This window comes from Arachis ipaensis, chromosome B05, assembly GCF_000816755.2.
Source record: "Arachis ipaensis cultivar K30076 chromosome B05, Araip1.1, whole genome shotgun sequence".
NCBI lineage: Eukaryota > Viridiplantae > Streptophyta > Magnoliopsida > Fabales > Fabaceae > Arachis > Arachis ipaensis.
This window is the reverse complement of record NC_029789.2, coordinates 134,705,158-134,724,549: the sequence shown is the minus strand read 5'-3', so window position 1 is coordinate 134,724,549 and position 19,392 is coordinate 134,705,158. Positions and strand designations below refer to the sequence as shown.

The 19,392-nt window shown below is 35.8% G+C and overlaps 1 protein-coding gene across 6 annotated transcripts; it reads right to left on the bottom strand.

Annotated features, from left to right (window-relative positions):
• On the bottom strand, positions 3,527–10,751 carry LOC107644290. Of its 6 annotated transcripts, none has more exons than XM_016348127.2 (10): positions 10,301–10,750; positions 9,292–9,575; positions 8,874–9,108; positions 8,241–8,413; positions 6,930–7,072; positions 6,659–6,836; positions 5,985–6,564; positions 5,257–5,369; positions 4,769–5,009; positions 3,527–3,956 (listed from the first exon to the last, which is right to left on the bottom strand). In XM_016348127.2, the coding sequence occupies exons 2-10, from the start codon at positions 9,480–9,482 to the stop codon at positions 3,729–3,731; spliced, it is 2,082 nt and encodes a 693-aa protein (XP_016203613.1). In that variant the 5' UTR covers positions 9,483–9,575; positions 10,301–10,750; the 3' UTR covers positions 3,527–3,728. The 6 variants fall into 6 exon arrangements, with proteins under 6 accessions (XP_016203613.1, XP_016203617.1, XP_016203616.1 ...); XM_016348131.2 differs by having other exon boundaries at positions 3,573–3,956; positions 8,241–8,410; positions 10,301–10,751; XM_016348130.2 differs by having other exon boundaries at positions 3,573–3,956; positions 9,292–9,500; positions 10,301–10,751.

Genomic DNA, 19,392 nt, shown 5'->3' with positions numbered 1-19,392 from the left:
TTTATTATGAGATTAAATACTTATATTAATATATTGTTGTATTAATTATTATAGGATTATATTAAATTAAATTATTTAATTACTTGATTATATATATTTAATTACATTAAATACTCGAAATTCATGAATTAGTTATTGTTAGCATTGTAATATGCAATTACAAAAAGACTAGTTAATTGTATTTTTATAGACACTTCGGTTGTTCTTGCAACATCGTGTGATGTCTATCCCATCGTCTAACATCCTGCTACCTTATATTAGGGAAGTCGGATTAGGACACGCAGTTGAGTTGAGGAATTTCATGTTCGAGAATCTTTTACTCTATGCATTTGTTGAGCAGTGGAGGCTCGAGACTTATAATTTTCTTCCACCTTCTGTTGGATGAAGTTATCATTACACTCTAAGATGTGGCTTACCATCTTGCTTTGCACACAATTGGTGAGCTGATTGTGGTTGCCTAGAGATTTTCAGCAGTATCATGGCCATCCCACATGACAGTAGGTTAAGGACTTGATCGGTGATAGGCCTCCACCTCAGCTAGAGGACAAGAAGTAGGATTTTTTAGTCTGAGGATGACATGGCTCAAAAACAGTGTCCCATCCCATGTATTCCACCAGGGGTAGATGCAGTCATGCAAATACTCTCTGGATATATGCTCAGTGTTACTTATTGATGTTGATTGGGGGATATTTATTTACGAACAAGTCAGTCAACCTTGTCCCTCTTAGGTGGTTGCTGCTCTTCGAGGATTTTGACAATTGTCGACGGTTGTCTTGGGGTCTGCATTACTAGCACACACCTACCATTCATTATGCATCTAGGCGTGATGTGACAAACATTGCAGGGTGCATAGTACTTGTGTTGTCGTGGATTTACCACAGGTTCCCTTCATTCTGTCTAGCTGGCTACGATGTACTCAGAGTCTTGCCTGCAGCGAGGTAATTAATGCTTGTTATGAATTGTTATTTGTTACTATTTGCAATATTAATTATTGAAAGTAATTTATCCTCCATGAATAGGTTGGTAGGACTAGAACAGCAGTGTAGAGACCACTATCAGGATAGGATACTACGTTTGCGACATAGGCTGGATGCTCTTAGACTTGATAAAGTATAATCAGTTTAGGTTTCTTATGTGTTATATATATATATATATATATTGTTCTTCCATGGCAAATTACATGGTTACCTTTTTTTACCAGTTTCGGTGGACACCTTACGACGATCTCTAGCTACATCACATGGCTCCTAACTGGATTAGGAGTGTTGGGTAGATTTGTACATGGAGAGTCATGGTGCCTTTGTTGTGCTTCCACTTTGTTGAATTTCATCACATGGATAGAGTCAAGAGACAATTTGGGGTCAGCAGCATGCTTCAAAGGACTCGGTCAATATGGACAAGTTTTTGTTCAAGACAACTTGAGGCAACGATGTGTGGTGGCTCAAGGTACACCATGACTGGTATGACTTATGGAGGGCCCGTGGCCAATAGCAGCACATGGTAATCATCGACAGTGTCCTTGATCCTTGACCCACGCAGAAGTACTTTACATGATGGCAGAGAGCATGTCGTGTTATGTTTTTATCAATGAAGGACGTGTGAGCTGATCCGAGAGTTGTGGTCCTACCTGTGAACATTCTCCTGGCTGTCTCGATCAGAGGAATGTTTTAGCCCTTCCATGGGATGCTCCACATCGCAGACAATGGGCAAGGAAGCAGGTCAGAGATGATATCTGGATACCAGCTTGAAAAGTCCAGGATTAGCGAGGGAGGCATGCACCTGCGGATGATTAGTTGTTAAATGAGAAAACCGAGTATGCACGCCAGGAGGGTGTCCCTGAGGATCCTCCGGTGATGACATAACAGGACATACCATCACCTAGCTTCTTTGCTGGGCATGATATGGACATTTCAAGGGAGTTCATGCCAGGATCCTCCTCAGGGACACAGCAACACGATTCATCCTCCTTGGCAGCATAATAGCATAAGGAGATCTCGCAGTGGGATCATAATGACTTTGATCTAAACACACCCCAGAAGGTATCATTCGACGAGTTGTATGACCTTATGTGTGCACCTGGGGATGTCATGGATGACTTGGCGAATCGGTATCGTGGTAGGAGAGACCAGTTGATTTATCAGGGAGGTTAGCAATCTACATACATCTTGGGTCTCCACATACACTTTGTCGACGGAACCCTATAGACCCGGGTCATCTATGGCTCCTATCATACAACAACAGACTCCACCACCATGGGACTATGCATAGACTTCATCCAACACATATTTTGATATTATCCTAGGATATACGTCAAATATTACCCTTACATGCTCATCAGCTTTGACCTAAAATGTCATGTTAAAAAATCCTCAATTCGGCACCGCTGATAAGAATTTATAGGCAACTCTCCCAACCTTCTTGGAACTTATTGCCCCCATGTTGCTCAAGATAACAACATTTTTCAGTGTATCTAGAAAATTAAGACGACAAGTGAGCAACACATCACAGGTGAATTGCACTCAAATATCACTCCCTCTTCACCGTTTCTTATGATCCCATAGAAATAAACTACCACAAAAAAAAATTGATTACTAGCCATATTTATGAAAGAGAATAGCAAATATGGCATGGTTATATTGTGATTAGCTTTAGAGCCTTCAAGCTCCTTATATAGAGTATTTTTTTATGTAGTCATTTAAGATGTAGACACCTAGATAATTTGTACACATATCTCAGGTACTCAACATCTTGAATATGTATAACTACGCAGTTGCACCAGTGCAACCAAATTTTTTTTCTAATTGTTACATATTTCCGGTACACAATACTCAAACTCTATGTTTAACGGTTTTTGACACCGTGTACTTAAGAGGTATAAAGTGAGTGTAAAAACATAAATATACTATAAATTATATATTTCAGTAAAATTAAATATTTAAATAATTTAAATAAAAAAATCCGCCAAAGTGTTGGACAATTTCTGTTGAAATTCAATTCAATGAAACCAATTTGTTTCTTATAAACTACATGGATTAGATTTTAAATCTAAGTTATGAAACTCGACTTCAATTTAAATCATATAATATTATGTGAAATTCTGTTTTTATGCTCTAGTACGTGCACATATAATTATGGATTTAAGTTTTGTACTCAATGTTAAAATATTTTACACGACAACAGAAGTATTAATTCTCCAACTCATTATTTGAATAATTATCTAAATATATAAATATGATTAAAAGAAGGACAATACTAAATGTTATACACTTTCCATGCATCAAAACTAAAGCCATCCAATTATAAATGTTCATATTTGTTTGCAGAAAAATCAGTTATCAAGAACCTAGAGTTCTTTACATCTTTCACGTAATTTAAAAGTTTTGTTTAGCTAAAAATGAGAACAATTTTGGACGAACATGTCCATAAAATCAAGTCAAATTTTGGAATGAAAGATTTAATCCTAAACATTAAACAAATCACTTAACAATTTACTCATTTTAAATAATTTTGTCAAACTAATCATATCTTTAGTGGAATTGATTTACATCTTTTATGATTAGAATTTGTCAAAATAACGTCGTTAGCAGTAGCTTATTGATTCATGTGCTTTTCTAATTCCATTGACTCCATTCTTGAATTTTACACCTAAAACCTCTGTATATGAGGAAAAAAAAAAAAGCATTATTCAACATAAATATGTACATAATTTCACAACAGATTCACCAACATCACTTCTTTTTCTTTTCCTCTTTATCTCTCTCAAGTGTAACAGGTGCTGCTGGTATACTAAACCACCATTCCCTTAATCTCCTCATCCATCTCTCTGTGCTAGCTTTCCTTAGAGGTGAATACCTTGTAGATATCTCCAAGAAAACTAGCAGAACTAAGCATTTAGAGGGTAAGAGAGCAAGAATCAATGCTGCTGATAGAAGAGAAAATGCCAACTTCTCTGTGGCCTGTTCATCACATAGAAAGGACCAAGTCTTATAATGTGTGACATAAGTAGTTGGCAATTGATATAAGAACAAACATCTCAAGTAATTCTCTAAGGCTTGCATTTGGACTGCGTATGTTTACTACCATGAGACACTGAAACACGAACATAAAGACACAAAATCATGTTCGGCAGATAAGACATGGATAGAGATATCGTGTCCTGAGATACTGAACTAGTGTATTTTGTGTCCTTGATAGGAAAGACACCGAGATACTAATAAGAGACAACAACTTAGTTTCTCATTTTTCATTTCATTACTACTATCAAATTTTTATAATTACATTTTTGTCATTATATTTTTCTTCATAAATTTTATACATGGAAGAAAATAAGAGTAAATTAGACTTCTCTTAATATGTTATTTCTTATATTTAGTTTATCACCAAACAAAATACAAAAACACTAAATTTTGTGTTTCTATTATTTGTGTCTTGTTCTTAGTGTCCTGTTTTGTTCTATTCTTAAAACTAAATGCAGCCTTGGACACAGACATTGGCCTAGAAAAGACATTTTTACCCATCTCTACTGTCTCAAGGTCTCTCAATAATATATTGTCCTAAGACAATTTACCAAACGGGGCCTAGGGATGTGTTTGGTAGTTGGAGTTTTGGAGGGAAAAAGATGGAAGAGAAGGGTTTGAAGTGTAAAAGAGATTTCAGTTTACGCTTCAAGACCATCCCCTTCTGACCCTTCCATTACACAATCAAAACTCGCAAACACCAAGAGGCATACATTTGTTCGGGCTTCTTTATATATGAATCAGCATCTAACCTGAGGAAAAATTGAAAGCAACAAGCCGCGGAACTTGAGCAGAATTATGTTGACATCTTGTACAAGCTGTTCGACTTGAGTGACGGCATTCTGAACAGCCAAAAGTTGCTCCATGGTATTCATTGGTGGAGGGGCTATTACTTTGACTTCGGCAGGCCTACCATCGCTAAAATATCGGGTGATTAACATGAATGCTGAGAGTAAAAGAAGCACTAATGCCACTGCATACCCAAGCCAACCCCTGCAATGATCAGTTGATCAAAGATTATCAAAATACGACAAATGTGTCATTAGAATACACACAAGAAAAATTTAAAAGAACTCAACATTCTATAGTTGCATATGCTTTTTCCACGCTAAATATTTCTAGTTATGAAGTGTTGTACTTTGTTAGTCTCCCAATAAAAGATATTTCAACTTCGACTTTCTTTTATCTGCCTCAACAAATAACATGTGAATAGAATATTGATCAGCCTATGAAGTTATACCTGAAGATCATGTAACTGAAGAACAAACAAAACCCAGTAGACTTCAATGGATCATCCCAATATGCCAAAGACAGAAGAGACTTCCCAAGTTCATTTAGAGGAAAAAGTAATTCCTGAAAGAAGTGGTACACGATAAGTATCCAAGTCAAAATAGGGAATTTCAAGGAAGTTAGCTTAGAATATTGTGAATGAAAAATATGTAGGAGCTGCAAAGGCCATAGAAGTTAGAACCAAATTATCTCTCCTAGGAGAATTGCATGTTTTAGACAACTTCAATTAATTTATTCTCACATTACTAATGAAGAGAAGATAGCAAGATAGTGCATTGCAAACATGCATATCATATAACAATCAGGTCCTAGCACATGCTCCTGACAAGATTAAGATGGATGATTGTTTTGCAATGTAACACTAAAGTTTGTTTGTTTCACATTCTAAACAAAGTGATTTTATAACCTAAAACTTTTTATAAAAATGACATAGCTAAACTCTTTTTTTTTTTTAGTTACTCTTACCAAATTTCATATATATAAACTGAAAACTTTTTTTCAGATTTTTATTCTTTTGAGAATTTGATGACTTTTAAATAACTTACCAAATTTCATATATATATAAACCCTTTCTCTCTCCTTTTTCTTTTTTCAAAATCTCATTCAAAGGCACTCTAACAATGCAAGACTTTTTATGGACCTTGACTAAAATGGTAGAAGAGGAAGATAAACTAGTACCTTCATGACAGCCAAATTAGTGTCAATACCATCAACTTTAACACCATCGACTGTAGCTTGTGCAGATACAACCTTCTTATAGTTGTTCTTAGACTCTTTAACTGCTATTTCCAATGGAGTCAGTGCTCCAACTGATATTTCACCAACAGATATTGTGTTTTCATTTGAGCTGTTTGGGCTTGATCCAAACACAAACCCCAAGTTAGAAACCATGTCCAAGGCTGAGACGGAATACATTCCACTTACAGCCTTGAAACCATTCTGGCGATCTGACTCCTTTAGGTTTGACGTATTTGCTAGGGTTTCTAATATCAAGTCACCACCTGGAAGCTGATCACAAAAGTTGAACAAGAGAAGAGCATCATGCTGTATAGGGGTCACAGAACCGATATCTTGGATTGCTTGTAGACGCAAAACTCCTAGAACAGCCTTCCAAAGTGCTTCATCTCGTGCAGTCCCTTTGATCCTATAGTTGCTAATGAATTTGTGAACATTAAGAATCTCTCGGATGATAGCAAGCCAATAATCACGACGAGCATGACCTTTAAGCTCTGGAAATTCTAGTACAACTGGTTCCGATCTACAAGAGAAATATTTATGGCAGTTGATAGGAAGTTCTCTTAAGCTTCACCAGATATCCATTATCAATAAAAATAATTTCCGCAAGTACTCACAAGGATGCTGAGCTATAGAAGACTGCTTTGTCGAAAAGCCGAGTACCCCATGGTCCAGTCAACTCAGGTTTAACAACTTGTTTCAGATCATCCGATAAGTCATATACTTTTGGTTTGTCATATGAAACAACACGAAGTGCTTCAAAATAGAGTGCATGATCTGTGAGAATTAATCTTCCTGCATACAAGCCACAAAGAAGAGATCACTAGTGTCCATACATTTTATTTACTTCATCGTTCAAAATATAAATCGGGTTTTTCATGCACTCACCAGGCCAGGCGGATACTCCCAAATGCTCAAGCACTGGCTGTGTGGTGACAGTTCCATCAATCTCGAGAATCTTCTCACCTCTAGAGGATCTTATAGCAGAAAGGAGAGATGACTCTGAATTGCTCTTCATTTTTCTTATTGCTCTGTAAATAACAAAAACCAAATAATACGAAAAAAAGTCCATATAACAAATATGGCATCAGAAACCCCCTTAAATTATACATATGTAAATGGAAAGAAGATCTGTCCATTTAAGTTATCAATTATAAGATACAAAGCACAAGTGCTATAAAATACAAAGGCATAGTGAAACTTTGCATCCTCATGTAGTATTGATACGGTAACAATTTTGTTAACTAGGATGAGATTATAAGAAATAGACAGGGATTTGGCCCACAAGCCTATTTGGCAGAATAACAATCCAATATACACACAACATGATACTTCAGCATTCAATTGGTAAGGGTCCATGCACAAATACAGGGGAAGGCCTACTCTAATGACTAGCTTTACCTTTTATTTTATTTTTACATATTAAGTAAACAAGCTTTACTGTTGAGTTATTGTTTAATTATTTTTAATATAACTTTAAGTTGTAGAATGATACTGTCCCACTTTTGCTGTTGTTAAGGAATATTAGTAAATGCAACTAAGTTTGGAATTCTTTATGTGAGAAAATTATTCTATTTTTTGGATAAAACCTACGACTTCTAAATAACCATCATAAATATCAAGTCCAAGGGTGGGTTCAGTAAATTCCTCTAAAACTACTTTCTAAAATTTGCCACAGGAAATTAAGTATAATTAAGACTTCTAGTGGATGCGATGCTGCCTATGCTTTTGGCACTGTTTTTCCCCCCTCAATATGAAAAATTTCTCATGAAATATGAAATAAAGTAACAACTTACATGGATGTTCTCCTAAAATACAGCTCATTAATAAAGCTTCTTAGTTATTAGTAATATTGTCCTAGATTAAGTAGGTGCTAGTAATGACCAAAGTAGACAGCATATTGCCCATTTCATGGTCACAGACAGATTATAAGTAGAGGTGCAACATCAGTGTGCAGTTCTAACCATCCAAAGCACTCGGTGAATTACATTTGACATCGTTCCTTCTCTATCTCTCTTTCTCTTCCCAAGTAATGGTCAAAATTATAACAAGATCACAAGAATCAAAGCAAACCAGAGTAGTACCTACCATATCCTTGAAAGCCAACTATCTTACAGTTTTATTGTCTTCTCAATTTAGAGGATTGCAATATCAAAGGAAGGGGGAAGCAATAGCATATTCAAAGATTAAGATTGATACCTTTCTAGGCCGCCAAGGTACTTGTCATAAATGGGAAACTGAAGGCGACCACCAGTTGATGAACTCAGCACCTCAAAAAGATTTTCACTAATGATGACGTTGGCAATGATAGGAATTGCAGGAGCTATTCGACAGAAAGCTTCTAAACCAACAGACATTTCCTCCTCGACCTTCTAGAAAATTTGAGGTCCGTCAATATTAAGAAGGACCAGAGTACTAATGAGCACAGACAAACCTATATTATAGGTATAATACAAGGGCGTACAAAATTAGGTCCACTTAATAAGTTACGTATATTTGATATGACCATAACAACAATGGAAGTCACTGAAATCTAAAGTTCAGAACTTCAGAAAATAGCAAAGAGGAAATAGATGTTCAACCATAGAAATGAACAGAAATAAATAGCATGGAAAGAAACATGTTCTTTTAAGGATATTTTGGTTGTCCACCACACTTCATTATATAGCACTATAGCTTGCCAGCCAATCAAAGCAACTTAAAAACATTATGTAAGACAAGTCTCTATATAATATCAAAATTGTTTCCAAGTAACTCTGAACATGTTATCAATCCATTAGAACATGACTCGTGACTCCAAGAAAAATTTCACTCATACTCGAAAAAACATACATTGGTTAACGGTTGGCTGGCTGTAGCCGGGGCCTCCCAAGCTATCATCATGTCAAATGTCAAGCGTCGGAATGTTTTATCAAACAGATGGCCAGTCATTTGTGTTGAAAAGGAAAGTGCCTTGAAACAGCAATATTCCAATAAGTTCCTCGCATATCGTGATGGATGTTTTATAGAATCAGAAGCCTCTTGATTAAAGCTCTCTTGAAGCTCACTTGAAGAAACCTTAAGTATTCTGCATTATTTGGTTTTCATTAGAGTTGAATTTCCAATAAAAAATATTAGCCACTATGTCAAACAAACAAATGTGAAGGTTCTGAGGATAGCAAATCTACAAACTAAACCAAAGTAGGTGAAAAGACAGTATGAAGCAATATATCCTAAACAAACTAGATCAAATTCTGAGAAATGCACTTACTTTGAACATCTACGAACAACTAGGTTTGCAACTGGAGAGAGCTCTGGTATGTAATTCTTCCCAGCAGAAGGTGAATTTTCCAACTCCTCAAGCTCTTCATCAAAGTAGCTCTTCTTCCCTAGAAGCCATTTAAATGATCCCTCTTTTACCAAACCTTCAAGCATATTTCTTGTTTTGCTAGCTACAGCCATCTTTTTTCCTTCCTACTGCTTTATCAGGTTGAAAGAAACAAACAAGATACTTCAATATCCCAGCTTTCCTAAAAGTTCTAGCATCCACTGAAACTAAAAATGTTGCCAATAAAATAACTCACATCAAGATGAATCCTCAAAGCCAAATCATCTAATTCCTGAATCCTAATCATTCAAGACTCTCGACTTGTTTGGGTGAGTTTCTAAAAAAAAATTTTTAAGTGATCTTTTCTTAAAAGATATTTTAGAAAAATAAAAATAATTTCATGTTTAGATATTTCATGTAAAAATATTTTTTTATTTAACAATTATATTTAAGTACAACAATATAAAAATACTTTTTATTCATTTATTATATTAAAAACATCTTTTTCTTAAGTAAAAAAAGACTTTTAAGGAAAAATATAAATTGTAACTTTAAAAAAAAAAATTTCTAGTGTCTTTACTCTTCATACTAACAACTTAACAGCGGCCAACAAACTCTCATGACACGTCCAATCTTATCTTCTTGATATGTTGGTGTTGCAATTGGAACAAACTGAACACATACTTTTTCAGAAAACCCAAGCAATATCTCAATAAACCCCATGAGGAAGGGCATCAAACTTTCTCTTCAACAGTTTTCAGTTACAAAATTTGTGAAACAATTTCAATAGTTCTAACAAGAATTAGGATCAAAGCACAGTGACACCGAGCCATTACCCTCACAAAACCAAAGATGCAAATAAACAATCTTGCCCATCATAACCTCACTATGATCCAACACTCTTGAACAGATATTAGATACAAAACAAAGGCATTGAATCAGGAATACTGACCCGAACAAGTAGCAGTAACCAAAATCCAAAGAGATCCACCTTCAAATGCCCCCCGAAAAATCTCAACTTTGGGAAATGGCGTGGCTTGAAAAGTTGAAATTGTGATGAATTTTTCAAAGAAACCGAGCACCGATCACGGAGAAAGGGGAAAAGGGGGATTGTGAACTAAAAACTAACTCATTTGAAGAAAGAGCGAGAAGAGGGTAGGTGGTTGTGTTAGACACATGTAAACTACGAATGTTGGAATCGGAGTGTGGATTAAGGTTCATGAGAAAGAGGAAAAGGGAGGAGTGGTTTCAGTGTTGTTGGATAAACATTGAAAATGAAAAAGGGGATAATTATAAACAGAAGAGGTTTCGCTTTCTGAAAGATGAAGTATTCTGTATTGGAGCTCTTGTTAGTTGTTAGCTTTATTTTATTGCAGAGTTGGGACAGAATCAAGAGCTTGCAGGTCCACGGAATTTTGTCAAGGCTTGCAACTGCGGCAATTCTTTTTTCTCTCTGTTAATATAAACCAATTTTGTTGGGAAATAAATAACCAAAGGACTATATAATAAAAGTGTAAATAGAAAATTTTAGTATTAATATTCACCACATTAATATTTCACACTAATAAAAATATATTAATATATTACTAATATTAGATATTGTAATATATAAAGAGAGAAGTGAAAGAAAAACTATATATTGCACGTATAGAAAGAGGAAAAATATTTTATATTTTTATTGTGTGTCAAAAGCTGCAGTTTATGTCTCTATTTATACATGTGTAAGGCTTCACTTTTTCAAATGTTAGAAAATATGCACCGTTTATTCTTTAATGTTTGCACTTCCCAATAGTACTTGAATGGAAGAATAGATTACGTTGAGTAGACACTGAATGGGATATCCATATTATAACACTCCCCTTTGGATGTCCATTTAGGATTATGCCTCATTAAAATTTTACTAAAAAAAAATTCAATAGAAAAAAAAAACTTTAATGAAGGAAAAAGAGTACAAAATCCTTTGTGATGGGGACTACCTCATTAAAAACCTTGTCAAGAAAAATCCAATAGAAAAAAAAACCTGACCAAGAAAAAAGAGTACAGTTTCACTCTCTTGTCGACGTCATTTAATGTCTCGAAATCGGCGCATCTCAATCTCATGTATCAATCTTTTAAAGGAAGATTTTGGGAGTGACTTTGTAAATAAATCTGCCAGATTATCACTTGAGCGGATCTGTTGGACATCAATTGTCTCTTGATTTTGAAGATCATGAGTGAAGAAGAATTTGGGAGAAATATGCTTTGTTCTATCACCTTTGATATATCCGCCTTTAAGTTGAGCAATACATGCTGTATTATCTTCAAACAAGACAATTGGAGCTATCTTATGATCAATCAGTCCACATGATGATAGAATATATTGGATCAAACTCTTGAGCCAAAAACACTCGCGACTAGCTTCATGTATCGCTAGTATTTCAGCATGATTAGAGGATGTTGTCGCAATCGTCTGTTTCGTGGACCTCCATGATATAGTTGTACCACCATAACTGAATAGGTATTCTGTTTGAGATCTCCCTTTATGTGGATCAGACAAGTATCTAGCATCTGCATAGCCAACTAATTGTGACTTGGATTCATAGGGATAAAACAATCCCATATCAACCGTTCCATGAAGATATCGAAAGATTTGTTTGATTCCATTCCAATGTCTTCTGGTTGGAGAAGAACTATATCTTGCTAGTAAATTCACAACAAATGATATATCGGATCGTGTATTATTAGCAAGATACATCAGTGCTCCAAAGGCACTAAAATATGGTACTTCAGGACCAAGAATATCTTCATTTTCTTCTTTAGGACGGAATTGATCATTTTCCACATCCAAAGATCTTACAATCATTGGAATACTTAATGGATGTGACTTATCCATATAAAATCTCTTCAAGATCTTTTTTGTGTATGTTGTTTGATGAATAAAGATCCCATTTTTTGTATGTTCGATCTGCAGGTCGAGACAAATTTTAGTCTTTCCAAGATCTTTCATCTCAAACTCTTCTTTTAGAGCTTTTATAATTGTTGGAATCTCTTCAAGAGTCCCAATGATATTTAAATCATCAACGTACACAGCAATTATAATGAATCCAGATGTAGATTTCTTTATGAAAACACATGGGCAGATATCATCATTCTTAAATCCATTTTTGGCCAGATACTTAGTAAGACGATTATACCGCATTCGTCTAGATTGCTTTAGACCATATAAAGATCTTTGAAATTTAACTGAGGATAATCCCTGTGAATATTCATTGGATGATTTAGATATCTTTAGTCCTTCAGTGACTTTCATATAAATATCACGATCTAATAATCCGTATAAATAGGCTGTTACCACATCCATTAAATGCATATGTAGTTTATGATATGCGGATAAACTGCCACATAAATGTTATTGCATCCACTACAGGGGAATATGTTTCTTCATAATCTATACCAGGCTTTTGTGAAAAATCTTGTACCACAAGTCGAACTTTGTAGCGTACAACTTCATTTTTCTCATTTCGTTTTCTCACAAATACCATCGGTATCCAACAGGTTTTACATCTTCTGGTATACGAACTACAGGTCCAAAGACTTCATGTTTTGCAAGTGAGTCTAACTCAGCCTTCATGGCTTCTTCCCATTTTGGCCAATCATTTCTTTGTCGACATTCTTCGACTGATCTTGGCTCAAGATCCTTATTTTCATGTATGATATTCAATGCCACATTATATGCAAATATTTCATTGACAATTGTTTTATTTAGGTCCCATTTCTCTCCTGTAAAGACATAATTTATCGATATCTCGTCATTTTCACAATTTTCAGGTACCTGAACGTCTTTTGGCGTTAAAGTTATATCAAAATTCTGGACAACTGCAGGTGTCTTTACTATGTCTTTTTCAACAGGAATAGTATTTACCTCTTTTTTTCGAGGATTTTTTGTCTTTGGAACCGATAGGCCTACCACGCTTCTGGCGTGAATTTGTTTCAGTGGCTATTTGTCCGACTGGGGCATCAATTCGAATTGGGACATTTTTCGCTGGTATATAAGATTTGGTTATCCTCTTTGTATCAGAAAATGCATCAGGCAATTCATTTATTATTCTTTACAAATGTATAATCTTTTGAACTTCTAGTTCACATTGCCCTGATCGAGGATCCAAATGCATTAAAGATGATGCATACCAATTAAGTTTCTTTTCAGGAAGCTTATTCTCTCCCCCAATGTTAGAAATTTTGATTCATCAAAATGATAATCCGTAAACTGGGCTTTAATACATCTCCAATTTGTATCTCAAGATACCTCACTATAGAGGGAGAATTATATCCAACATATATCCCCAATTTTCTTTGGAGTCCCATTTTGGTACGAGAAGGTGGTGCAATGGGAACATATATCTCACACCTAAATATTCTTAAATGGAAAACATTTGGCTGCTGGCCAAAAGCAAATTGCATAAGAGAGAACTGATGGTAACTTGTTGGCCTTAAACGAATAAGTGCTGCAGCATGTAAAATAGCAAGCCCCTAAACCAAGGTTGGAAGATTTGTTCTCATAAGTAATGGTCTAGCAATTAATTAGAGGCGTTTAATAAGTGATTCTGCTAACCCATTTTGTGTGTGAACATGAGCTACTGGATGTTCAACACTTATTCCATTAGCCATACAATAAGTATCAAAAGCTCGGGAAGTAAATTCACCGGCATTATCAAGACGAATTGCTTTGATTGGATTTTCTGGAAATTGTGCTTTTAATCGAATAATTTGAGCCAGTAATCTCATAAATGCCAAGTTGCGAGAAGACAATAAGCACACATGTGACCATCTCGAAGATGCATCTATTAGAACCATAAAATATCTAAAAGATCTACATTGCGGATGAATAGGTCCACATATATCGCCTTGAATCCTTTCTAGGAATTCAGGGGACTCAAATCCAATCTTTACTGGTGATGGTCTTAAAATTAACTTCCCTGAAAACATGCAGCACAACAAAATTCACTGGATTTAAGAATATTCTGGTTTTTTAGTGAATGCCCATGGGAGTTTTCAATAATTCTTCGCATCATGGTTGTTCCCGGATGACCCAATCGGTTGTACCAAATTATGAATTCATTTGGGTTAGTAAACTTCTGGTTTACAACAGCATGTGATTCAAATGCACTAATCTTGGTATAATATAACCCAGATGAAAGTGATGGCAACTTTTCTAATATAACCTTTTTATTTGAATCATGAGTTGTGATACATAAGTACCCATGACTTCTCTCATTCATAGTATTAACATATTATTCTTTTGGCACAAGATGGGTAAAGTATATATTACTTTTGAGAATGGTGTGCGAACTTGCACTATCCGCAAGGCAAACATCTCCACTATATGTCCTTGCCATTCTCTTCAAAGACAAATAATAATAAAATGAGTAGAAATACATGCACAGTCAAATTGAAATCTTGATTATTTTTCTAAAAACACTGTACATAATGTCATATACTAAAATTTTATTATTATCACTATTATTATTATTATTTTTAAAACTTGACACATTTAATAATTTCAAACTTCTTAAACATAAATATTAATATTTCATTATTTATATACATCATATTTGAAATTTAAATACATAGAAAGTAAAACTTAATAATAAGTTTCTTACATTATTTATTTACATGAATACTTAACAATCTCACAGATTAAACTATTCTATCATTAAACAAATGACCAATATTTCCTTCATAATCCTCAAAAAAAAAAATCAGATACATCATAATGAGTGGTGGAATTTTCAACATCATTTGAAACAACATTTGTTTCCTTTCTTTTGTCATCCTTTTTCAAAGATACTTGATAAAGATCGACTAGGTGCCTTGGGGTACGACAGGTACGCGACCAATGGCCCTTTTCACCACAACGGAAACACTTATCCTCTGTTGATTTATTTTGCCCAGAGTTTCTTTCTTTATCCCACTTCTGGTGAGATCCTTTCTTGTGAACATAATTCTTTTTCTTTCCATAATTTTTTTGTTACTAAAGCCTTGCCATTTACCTCTTCTGGGATAATGATTTGCCGCATTTGCTTCAGAGAATGGGGCGGCACCAGCTAGGTGCGCTTCATGATTTTTTTAAAAGCAACTTATTGTTGCGTTTAGCAACAAGAAGGCAAGAAATTAACTCAAAATATTTTTTAAATCCTTTTTCTTGATATTGCTGCTGTAGGAGCACATTCGAGACATGGAAGGTCGAGAAAATTTTCTTTAACATATCATTATCAGTTATCTTTTTTCCACATAATTTCATTCATGAGGTGATTCAAAACATTGCTGAATTATATTCATTTATGGATTTAAAATCCTGTAGACGCAAGTGCGTCCATTCATATTGGGCTTGAGGAAGTATCACCATCTTTTGATGATTATACCTTTCTTCAAGGTCTTTCCACAGATCTACAGGATCTTTTAATGTGAGATATTCATTTTTCAATCCTTGGTCAAGATGACGACGAAGGAATATCATGGCTTTGGCTTTATCCTTCCGAGATATGTATTATTTTCAGCCTTAATGGTATCTCCAAGATCTATTAAATCAAGATGGATTTCAGCCTCTAGTATCCATGATAAATAGTTATTTTCAGATATATCAAGAGCATTAAATTCAATATGAGAGAGTTTCGACATAATGAAAATTTGTTACCTGAGTCTTCCAAAAATTTGATCAGAGTCTCGTGTTGATAACGTGTTGTAAAATAAATAACCAAAGGAAGATATAATAAATATAAAATAAGAAAGTGTAAATAGAAAATTTTAGTATTAATATTCACCACATCAATATCTCACACTAATAGAAATGTATTAATATATTACTAATATTAGATATTGTAGTATATGAAGAGAGAAGTGAAAGAAGAACTTTATATATTGTACGTATAGAGAGAGGGAAAATATTTTATATTTTTATTTTGTATCAAAAGCCTCAGCCTATGCCCCTATTTATACATGTGCAAGGTTTCACTTTTTCAAATGTTAGAAAACATGCACCGTTTATTCTTTAATGTTTGCACTTCCCAATAGTACTTGCATGGAAGAATAGATTATGCGGAGTAGACACTGAATGAACATCCATATTGTAACAAATTTTACATTTAATAAAAGAGTTTAATCTTGATGCATTTGATATAGTCGTGCAATCATATCTATTTTTTTATATGACCATTTACGTAATCAATGTAAAAAATAATTTTTTTATTGATATGATATTACATAAATGAATACATGTGAAAAACTATTTTACATTAACAGTGTATCAAAATTAAATTTTTAATAAAAAAAGTTTGGAAATTAAGGTAATGAAGATAGAAGTGATAATATTGGCGGATATGATAAAAATTTTGATAAAACTTATTGGATTTAATATTTGCACTTTTTATATTTGAATCTGCTCTAATTTAATGGGTTGGATATTCGATAATAGATATATGAGTTTTTTATTTAAATAAATTATTTGCTCTTCTATTTTACGTGAATCCCCTAAATGGTTTTCTTGAACGTGAATCCCCTAAACCATATAATATATAAATCGTCCTAGGCTGGTGTGTTTTAGTTAATATATAAAACATTGTACCCTGGGACGATTTATGCATGAATTGCATAGGTGAATAAAGCATAAATCGTCCCACCCTAGTGTGTTTTAGAAGTCGCACATAAATCGTCCTAGCATAGTATGAGTTATGTGTTTTCACCTAAAATACCCTACCCTGGCACGATTTACGTGCATCTTTGTAACCCTGAACCCCCTAGCACGATTTACGTGCAAATCCCTAACCCACAACTCCCTAAGACGATTTATGTGCAAATATTTATCCCTCAATACCCTAGAACGAATTATGTGTTATATGATAAGACACGTTAGTATGGGACGATTTACGTGTAAAAACACAATACCAGATACCATGAAACGATTTATGTGCTTGAAGAGCCTATAAATACAGGAGGAACATCAATGTCGAGCCATATTTCCACTGAGGGTTGCGAGAAGATGGCTGAGAGTGTGTTCTTGTTAGTTCATCATCGGGGAAAGATCGATGAAAACACAAGTGAGGGTGTAACGTTCAGTAGCAAGAAACAGATTGGAGTGTTCATAAATCCATCAACGAGTTTAGATGATTTACGAAATAGCATATTACAAAAGTTAGGTAAGTGCGGTAAAAGGCTTGTCAAGCAGATGTTCTTCAGGATCCCTATCTCATTCAGGCAGGGTTACGTGAAGTTTGGAAAATATGAGATGTTAGGCGATGATGACATTCGCGTTATATTTCACAATCAATCCAGATTTCCAGATCTGGGAGCTATGGAGTTGTTCGCGAAAATGGCTGATGTGGAGGGTAGCTCCGGTGGATCTGCTCCAAATCCGCCCACAATCGGGGTAGATGGTGCTTCAAGTGCCATTCCAATTCGTCACGACGTCACCGCCCACGTTTCATCTCCATCATTTGCAGCTGATCTGGCTGTTCATGCCGAAGATGGGGATTGCTTGGGTGATGTACGAACCTTCGGAGAGCTTGCAGCGGCAATCAGAGAGGGACCGGTATTGGATGGTGCAACTATGTTCATGGATGTCAGAGATGGGGATCCAGTTGCTGAGGCCATTGGTGATGATGTTTCAGATTCGGAACCACCCGTTATCGGTGATGAATCTGATGATGAGGATGACACGAGACCAGTTGCACCATCGCAAGGCCAAACAAGTTCTCAGACACAACAGTACCCTCCACACTTCTCTACATTGGATCTTGAGGCAATGAATCAACTAGCATTTCCAGGTTGACAAATGTCAAGTATTCACAGAGACAAGCACGGTATGCATGGGGCAGAGGAGTTTGAGGTCGGGCAGTGGTTCCAGAGCAAGGAGGAGGTAGTGTTGATGGTGAAGAATTATAATATCCGCCGTGGTGTTCAGTATAAGGTGTTTGAGTCGGACCAGTTGAAGTATCACGGGAAGTGCGTCCAATTTGGGAATGGGTGTAATTGGCTGATACGCGTGACTATACGGCAACGGAAAGGATACTGGGAAGTCCGGAAGTACAATGGGCCTCACACATGTCTTGCAACCGAGCTGTTCACCGACCACAGGCAGCTTGATTATCATGTGATATGTGCGTCAATTCTATCGCTGGTCAATTCTATCGCTGTCCACCAACCACACGCAGGCTTACCACCTTCCATCAACTGCTCAAAGTCACTGAGACAACCACTAACTGGAAATCCATCAACAGGGAGACCGAATTGATATGCCACATTCTGTAAAGTGACAGTGCACTCCCCAAATGGCATATGAAAAGTGTGTGTCTCTGGACGCCATCGCTCAACAAAGGCACTAATCAGTGGCTCATCCAGCTTAAACCAATAATCATTCAGCCTAGCAACATGCAGCAATCCGACGCTATCTAAGTAAGGCATAATACGGTCATGCAATATCATCTTTTGTTGCCTGCGGATAGTCCGTACACACCGAGTTGGCTGATAACAGAATAACAAGCACAGTTACAACTCAACATCGCACAACAACCAAAAATATGTATCAAAAATCAACCTCACTCCTAAACCAAACATGACCCTGTGGCTATCCTAAACATGTTAACCTTAACGTTTCACAAATTTCTAACACAACAAGCACTTTTTTTTCCAAATGAATCACATTCTTATAACTAAACACATCAACGACATTGACTATATCAGTTGTAAACCAAATTAATTACTAACCTCTTCGTCGATAAAACCTGCCACGTGCGCGATGCCGTTCAATCGGTACATGTCGTTCCTCGCCATCTTGCACCGCCCCCCAAAGCCACCAAATCAGCCTCCTACTGCCGCCAACACAACCTTCGGAAGCCGCCCTCAGCCGCCGTCGACGCCGTCCACCGGAGGCCACCTCTTCCGACGCCTTAGCAATCCTCCACCGCCGCTGCCCACTACCCTTCCTTGAATTTTTTCCCGTAGCTCCTCCCCTTCACTACCCTCCTCGCCGCTAATGGAGTCTCTCACGAATGAGACTTTACTCGTGGAAGG

Coding starts and splice junctions, on each gene's coding strand:
- LOC107644290 (XM_016348130.2), bottom strand. CDS start 9,482: ATGGCTGTAGCTAGCAAAACAAGAAATATGCTTGAAGGTTTGGTAAAA. Junction 9,109..9,291: donor GTTGTTCGTAGATGTTCAAA/GTAAGTGCATTT, acceptor CAAATAATGCAG/AATACTTAAGGTTTCTTCAA. Junction 6,565..6,658: donor TTCTATAGCTCAGCATCCTT/GTGAGTACTTGC, acceptor TTTCTCTTGTAG/ATCGGAACCAGTTGTACTAG.